Below are 8,902 nucleotides of genomic sequence, written 5' to 3'. Positions count from 1 at the left end.
AATAAAGCTTACCTTGTAGAGTAGGGTAGTGTTGTATTGATATGAAAGGAGGAGGGCTAGACCATACCTCAATATAACATTACAACTGGTGATTTATTCACCCAAAAAGTGAAGGTATGCCCAGGGGACATAGTCCTTCTTATTTAGCAAAAGAGACTATATATTCAACTAACTCTAAAGTTAGATTTATGAAACCTAGTCCTAAGACTTGGCATTTGCCATTTGTCTAATTGAAAAAGTCCCTTGGAGGCATTAGGGAGCTGATCAACAGAGAAAAACATCTTGTAATGGTTCATGTTAGCAGCAAGTTTGGCCAAAGAGTCTGCAACTTGATTTCCTTCTCTTAAGTTGTGGAGGAAAGTGACATTGTTGTTCCCTAGCACTTTGATGGTTCTATCAATGATCATCTTCAGCTTGAGGTTGTCGGTGACCTTTGCTTTGAGCATGTTAGTAATCACTTGAGAGTCAAGTTCAATTGAGAAATTAGTGTATCCTTGCAGTGTACACCATTTCCCACCGAACTCAGCAGCAAGGCTTCGACAGTATTATTACTGTTGCACTGTACAGCTATGGAGAAGGCCATTATGAGATTCCCATTTGAGTCTCTTACTATACCTCCAATTCCAGCTTTACCATTTGAGGGATTATAACTACCGTCAGTATTTACTTTGATGTTTCCTTGACAAGGTTTTTGCCATAGGACTCGAGTAATTACAGGTGAGGGTCTAAGGAGTTCAATCATCTGGCATAGTTGAGGCCACTGTCTGTCCATGTCCAGGCAAAGTGCCAAACTGTTGATAGCATGTTTAAGACTCCAAAGACATTGTTGTTCCTTCCTTGTGAAATTGAACTTTTTCTGTGTCCCGTATCTACAACCACTGCTCTGCTTCCATATTTCCCAACAAATAATGGTTGGCGTGATTTGTAGGATCATCTTGTGCACTTTGTTCTCTGATTTTGCCTCCCACCATTTCCTGAAAATAAAAGAGACAGGTGCATCAGAGTGCTGAATACCTAGTGGTCTGCCAAGGTTATTCCATAGCCTGTGAGCAGTTTCACTAGTCACAAACGCATGGTGACTTGTTTCGTTCTTGGCTATCCTGCAACAAGAACAATCAAATCTTAGATTAGAGGCAAATCTTCCGACAGTATCACTAAAAGGTAGCTTGTCCCTTAGCAGTCTCCAAGAGTTGAAGGAGACCTTAAAGGCCAAGTTCTTGTGCCAAACATTTCGGATAAAATGATTTTTGTTACTCTTGACTCTTAACAGATTCCATGCGGACTGATTAGAAAATTGACCATTCTCGGTCAAATTCCAAACTGGATAATCTGATTTGCTATTATCACCAATATATACATTGCTAACATATTGAGTAATGTGAGGTGAAAGTGTGTTGTTAAGCTTGTTGATGTTCCACTCACCATTTAGGATAAAAGAGTTCACGTTAAGTTTAGCAGATTTACCTGGTCTTGGCAGAATTTTTGCGAGTGCACCCATACCTGACCAGTTGTCCCACCAGAAGCTAGAGTCCCCTTTTTGGATTTTCCAGATCATATGTGGTTCTGCTTTGTCCTTGATTCTCATCAAACTCTTCCAACCATGTGAATCTTTTGAGATTGCCACTTTTCCAACCGGATGTGATCTTCTACAATATTTGGATTTAAGGAAAGTGCCCCATAGTGTGGTTTGGTTTCTCAGCCTCCACCATCTTTTAAGGATGAATGTATCGGTGATATCCTGCATTCTCCTCATTCCAATACCACTTTCATCTTTTCGATAGCATAGGTTCTCCCATGAACACTAATGGTATTTATTTTTTCCTTCTTTGGCACCCCAAAGGAAGTTACAAAAATGCTTTTCCATAAGCTTGATAATGCCTTTAGGAGGTTTAATAGCAGAAAGAGTGTAAGTTGGGACTGCTTGCAGAACACTCTTTATGAGGACAATTCTCCCACCAAAAGAAAGCATCTTGCTTTGCCAACCATTGAGTTTTTTTTATAATTTTGGAGAGCATGTTATCAAAATAGAAACTTTTTTTCCTTCCAACATAAATAGGACAGCCCAGATAGCTAAAAGGAAAATCTTTATTCATGAAACCAGTTGTTCTTCTCATCCTATTGATTCTGTTAGCACAGTGTTAGCATAGGTATTGGGTGCAGTAATGAAAAAGCTCTTATCAGTATTAATCTTTTGCCCAGAAGCTCTTTCATACCTGTTGATTTGTTTCAGAATAAGTTTGATAGATCTGTTGTTGCCAGCAGTGAAGATAACAATATCATCAGCATATGCAAGATGATTAATGATTGGACCATTGGGGTTCATGCTGAAAGGAACAAATCTATCATTGTGCTGTAAGCTATTGAGCAATCTTGAGAGCACCTCGGCAGCAATGATAAATAATGATGGAGATAAAGGGTCTCCTTGCTTCAATCCTTGAGAGGAGGTGAAAAAACCTTTTCGCTCACCATTTATGATAGTAGAATACCACACATTGGATATAAGTCTTCTGATAATAGTAGTCCAGCTGTCAGAGAAACCAAATTTGCTCATAACTGCAAGTAGGAAATCCCATGACATTCTGTCATAAGCTTTAGCCATATCTAACTTGATGATCATGTTACCCCCCTTATTAGTCTGAGACACTCCTTGGGCTAATTCTTGAGCTAGACGAACAATTTCAGTGATAAGTCTGCCTTTGACAAAACCAGACTGGTTTTCTGAAATGAGCTTATCTAGTAGCGGATTCAACCTAATGGACAAAATCTTAGAAATAATCTTGGAAGTGAAGTTTCTTAGACTAATTGGTCTAAGATCACCAAAGTTAGTAGGAGAATCAACCTTGGGAATCAAGATTAGACAGGTATGGGAATACAACTTGGTTAAGTTCCTTCCTTTGAAAAAATCGTGGACCATGTTTTTGATGTCCTCTTGAATGATAGTCCTATTGACACCCAATTTTGTCCCTCCTTTATTTAATTTTATTTACTCGGGCTTCTAAATTTACTGACGAGCTAAATACTTTATTTTTACTATTTTTTTTATTTGCTACTGCTATTAATATCGCTACTGCTATTTTCAACATTACGAGCATTACTTTACCACAAATTTTAAATGATTCGTCATCATTTCATTTTTTTTTTGGGGTTTGGACTCGTTAAATTAATTACAGAACAACACTTTGTTAAATCCTTATTTTTTTTACATATTAATTGTCTTCATATATTATATATTGTACTAGTTGTTAAATTAGAAGCCCAAGAATAATTAAATAGAGGATGAAGGGTCAACAATTTCAGCCAAATAAATGGCCCAAATCATCAACCCATACTCTAATTAATTCAACCAACCCACATTATCCCTACCCAAAACAATTCGGCCCACATTATTTCCCTACCCAGCCCATTACCTATTCTACCCGGTCCAGCCCAACACCCTGACCCAACCCGGTCCAACCCATTTTCTCTTCACTCTAAACCTAATCCCTACCCCTCTTTCTTTCTTTCTCTTTCACCCTCACCCGTCTCCCTCTCTTTCTCCTCTCCCTTCTCTCCTCCTTCACCCCTCACTCTCTCTCTTCCGCTCCTCCCCACTCACCCTGTCCCCCACGTTCTCTGCCACCTCCACACTCACCTGTCCCCCCACGCTCCCTCTCTCCTTTCTTAAACCCTAATCACAACCCTATAAAGAAGGGGAATTGAGAGGAGATGAGGAGGATTCTTTTGGGGCGGAAAAACCTAATCAACTTTAGGCAAAAAGACCCGAAAAATCCCATGGTTTCTTGACATCAATTGAATTACAAAAAAAACATTTTATTCCGTTTTCCCTGTTATCCTCTCGAATTCGAGTACATAAAAACTCGGGGATCTTTTTTTGGGAGTCATTACTGGCATTTGAAATCGTTTTGAGATAAACCAATTTCTTTCCAAAGAAAGAGTGTAATGTTTCTGTTTCTATTGGGGGATTTCTTCAGTCTGTAATTTACCCACAAATTATATACATTTTTGATAAACAATTTTAATCTGTTCGTGAGCTTCGTCTGATACAAAAAAATTTCTGGTCTATTTCGATTTGAGGTTCGGATCGTTCGTCGTGTTCGGGTTTATTCATAACGAGAGAGTAGATTCGACGCCGACGACGCCCCGTTCACTGCTCACAAAAAAGTCCCGAACTGCTGTAGTTTTAGCCATTTTATTGTGCACTTTGGGCCGTGAACCGCTGCACTCTTTTGAATTGAATTTCTACCGTGATTGGAGCCAAATTTCAACTTCATTCTGAGCCGAGTTACTGTATTTTGAGGCTGAGAACCCTGTATGATTCCTCTGTTTCCAGCCCCCCTAATTGAATGTATAATCCTGCTCCAGGCGTTAGTATTTGTCTCGTGTCACGTATGCTTGTTTTGGAACTGAACCCTTACCTAGAATCTCAAGTTTCGTAGACCTTAAACAGAGTTAACTTTAAACATAACTTTAATAAACTTCAGGTGTCCTAATTCACCATAAATAATTAGGTGGCGACTCCTTAAAACAAAATAAATAAAAATAGGAATCACCAATATGTTATACTCTGCTTTAACCCGGTTAAAATGGGGTATGACAGCTTGGCGACTCCACTGGGGATTCACTTAGGTTCTAACCATAACCGACTTAGTTTAATTAGGCTTTGTGTGCTTGTCTGAATTACTCTATTTGTTGTTAACTGTTTGTACATGCTATTCTTTCTTTGTTTGATATAAACTGTTTATGTGTTACTGTTTTGATATAAACTGTCATTCCGTTCATACTTCCTCCACTTCTGGAAAATTCACACTATCACACGTACACGCGAGGTGTGTTTTGCGCACCCGCAAATTTCTTTCAAAATCCCAAATTTTAGGAGAGTTGGCGTATGCGCGGGGTGTCCGAATAACGAAGACCGCGTAGCCTTCTCACTCGAGTAGTCCGCTCGGGAACCTTGCGTCTAGTGAACCCCTTCTTGGTCAACCTAGGATAGAGCTAAACCAACACCCTTTATTAAGAGCATACATTTCATAACCTAGGAGATTTAATACCCTTGGTGTATTAAACCCATTAGACAACTTTACCCAAACGTCCAAGTGGGTTCACGAACCCAAGTGACACTAATCATACTTTATGTGCATGTTTGAAGGATAATTGTGCCTAAATATTGACTATTTGCTCTAATTAATTAAACTCTAGGAGGGAGGGAATGACTAACGTTTCTATGACAGGTATGGATTTGCATTGGAGTACAATGAATGACGAAGATCAATAACATCACAAAACGGAGCTGAAATTTAGACATAGGAAATTGTATCTACTTTACTTAGATTAGAAAACACTTTATGTTGTATTCATTTGACATATAATAAATATTACATTATTTTGTACTTTATTTTTTGAGAAATAGAATTTGTTTAATTAATCAAAAGCAACGGGATGACGTATTATGGCACACTTTACCCTTCAAACAAACGATAGGCCTACCTCTGGCACAAAGAGGTCACATGCATATTAGGACGCGTTATTGTTTGATATACTTGTTTGACAACTTGTTTGACTCTATTTGATGAATTATTTGCTACATGACTTACTTGACTTTACGTGATCATGACTTTACCTAGATATAAGACTAACATCATTTGCACTTTATGTTTCTTTTATTCCCAACAAAGTTGATTCGTGTTGACACTCGATGGCCGACCATCCTTACATCACAAGGTCAAAGATGTCATTGTTACCTGAACGTAGTTGGGCTGTTCAAGGAAATGAAATTACTATGTCTGATCCGGCCGCACCTATTTCAACTGGTGTGGAAAACATCGTGATCTCTGGTGATCCCCCCGAGACTTCCGAACACGGAACTACTATTCAACGTGCTGAACATATCACCCGCTTGACTCAAGAAATCGAGGATCTAGGTGGAGAACTAAATCGGGTTAGGGACTTGACCAATTTATCCATCACACTCCAAAGTCCGCCTCTTGAACCTAGAAATACTGCACCAAACCCACCTCGTTTCCCATCACTCGAATCTCCAGTTCCTGAGCATTTTCCTCCACAAAACAATGCACCTACCAACAACAACTTACCTCCGCTCACCCCCGCAAATCCACCAAATCCATCATCCGCCTATACTCCTTCACAAAGTCAACCACCCACTTACACTAACTATACTCCTCCACAAAATCAACCACCCACTTACACTAACTATACTCCTCCACAAAATCAACCACCCACCTACACTACCTATGCTATTCATAATCCACCACCCGTCAACCCACCAAGTCAATCGGTAGTTCACACTCCCTATGTTCCTTTACCCACCAACACTAATCCACTACCCACAACCACTCCTCTAAACCCACCAAATCAACCACCTCCAAACACCACTTATAACACACCACCTCCGGTCCAAAACACTCCCACCGTCTAAACTTATCCAACCCAGCATATAGAAAGGGGACATTTTGTCACCCCAAATGTGCAATATGTTCCTCCAGTATATGCCGCAGAAACACAAGCCTTTACCAACCCAGTAACGGTCAGGTTCCAACCCGAGGTGGATCAATACGAGGAAATGGAAAAAGAAGCAAAAGCAAGGGCAAACGATATGTTGCTAAAAGAGATTCCCATTCTCAAAGAAGCAATGAGAAACCTTCAAGTTGCTAGGGGAACTAAGAGTGTAGAATACGAGGATCTCTGTGTTCAGCCTGACATCGATTTACCCGTAGGCTACAAACCTCCGAAATTTGATACGTTCAATGGAACAGGCGATCCTCATACACACTTAAGGGCTTATTGCCACAAACTGGTTGGAGTAGGAAGAGACCAGAACATAAGGATGAAGCTCTTCATAAGAAGCTTATCTGGTGAAGCTCTTACTTGGTATACACAACAAGACGTCCGTAAATGGCGTGGTTGGAGTGACATGGCGCAAGACTTTATGGACAGATTCAGTTTTAACACCGATATCACGCCAGATAGAGTCTACATGACTAAGTTAACTAAGAAGTCAACTGAGACGTTCCGCGAGTATGCGTTACGTTGGAGGTCAGAAGCGGCCAGGGTTCAACCTTCGATGAATGATAGAGAAATGACTGCTACCTTCATTGAATGCCAGGCTGGCGTATTTTATGAAAAAATGATAGGTATGATGGGAAAAAAATTCACAGAAGTTGTCCGAATGGGAGAAGCCTTAGAAGAAGGAATCAAATCGGGAAAAAATCAGTATCTTATTGCTTTGCAATCAATAAGCAAAGCTATTCAATCTGGTTCTGTTGGCGGGGTTAAAAAGAAGAAAGAAGATGTCGCTGCAGTCATGAATATCCATGGGCATAAGCCGAGCCAAGCCATTACATACCTTAACCACCCACAACAACCTTTCTATCCTTACCACTACCCTGAACCCTACCAAGCTCCACTATCTCCTTACCCTATCTACAACACCCAAGCAAACTACTACTAACCCCGAGCACCTTCACATCAAAACCCACGTCCATATCAACCCGTCCAAGCTCCAACTTACCAAAATCGACCACATGCCACACCTAGAGCCCGTCCAAACCCTGACACAAAAAACACTCGTAATTACACTCGGTTCGCTAAACCCTTGGCTCAATTGTTTGAAAGAATGAAAGCAGTAGGCGTGATACAACCTATTGAAGGGAAAATTCCCGATCCTATTCCAAAATGGTTTGATGGTTCCAAGCGTTGTGCATACCATTCCGGAGTTGCTGGGCACGCCACTGAAGATTGCTATGGGCTTAAAAACAAAATCGAAGCTCTGATTAAGGAAGGAGTAGTCCAGCTCACCGGAGCTAAGCCCAATGTGGTCAACAATCCTTTACCTGCTCACGAAGGTGCCAAAGTTTGAAAGAAGTTATTATGTCAATCGGAAGGATGGAAAGGGGCACGTCATCAACTTTTGTCGCTCCCGTGGGAATAATTCAAAGGCAAACTCACATAAAGATTACTGCTACAACTACTCACAACACCAAGGCACCGACCATACGGGGTGCCGAACCAGGAAAGACTCTGAGGGATTGGACTTGTACTCTGTCCCTGATTCGCCGGGAGTCTTGGTAGTATGAACATGTAGTGAACTTGTTTTGTTTTAGGCTTGAATCGTACCCAAAACTTTTGTTTGTTTTGCTTCATCTTTTGGAAGCTTAAATTGCAAAACTATGAATGCATTTCTGATTTTCCTTAATTATCTACTATTGTTATTCTCTACTTTATTTATCAAAACTGTCAACTCTATGATTGTGACATAAAATGAACGAATAAACAACATACATCTCAAGAGAGTAACAAAGAAAACTCGAGTACAAGACAATATTCCACTTGGAAGAAATTAAAATAGTCGAGAGACAATGACACAAGCATGAAAGCCATCAGTCAAAGACATTGAAAGACAACGTTGGGTTAGACATCCTAGTTTGCAACCTTTCCTTTAAAACGGTACGAACTACGTTCCGACCTGATTCCCGTTGTGGGATACGTAGGCAGCCCACATAGGGTTCGGTTGCATTATAACAGAAAATCAAAAAAAAAAAAAAACCTTATGCAAGGAGAGCTACACATGGCTGGATTCCCTCGGCGGGATTCGTAGACTATCAACATACAGGTCCGTCACACTTAGATAAAAATCCAACAAATCTTTTACCATTTATATAATAGAACTACGCTGACCTGATTCCCTTGGTGGGATATGTAGGCAATCCACATCGGGTTCGGTCCCTTTATTAGAAAACTTCAAACCATTTTATGTACTTACGAACTACGTTCTGACCTGATTCCCTTGGAGAGATACGTAGGCAACCTATATAAGGTTCGGTCACACCACAACATAACTTTAGCATACTCTTCTGAACCCAAAACTGGGGCATATTTTGAAAAGATA

At 40.2% G+C, this 8,902-nt stretch overlaps 1 protein-coding gene across 1 annotated transcript; it reads right to left on the bottom strand.

Annotated features, from left to right (window-relative positions):
* Positions 1-454: 454 nt before the first annotated feature.
* LOC132637887 (uncharacterized) lies at positions 455-1,753 on the bottom strand. The gene has a single exon (XM_060354908.1). The coding sequence runs from the start codon at positions 1,751-1,753 to the stop codon at positions 455-457; it is 1,299 nt and encodes a 432-aa protein (XP_060210891.1).
* Positions 1,754-8,902: the final 7,149 nt, after the last annotated feature.

The sequence above is a fragment of the Lycium barbarum genome, chromosome 4 (genome assembly GCF_019175385.1).
Source record: "Lycium barbarum isolate Lr01 chromosome 4, ASM1917538v2, whole genome shotgun sequence".
Taxonomy (NCBI): domain Eukaryota; kingdom Viridiplantae; phylum Streptophyta; class Magnoliopsida; order Solanales; family Solanaceae; genus Lycium; species Lycium barbarum.
Note: the sequence above shows the minus strand (reverse complement) of the source record. Positions and strands in the feature narration are given on the sequence as shown.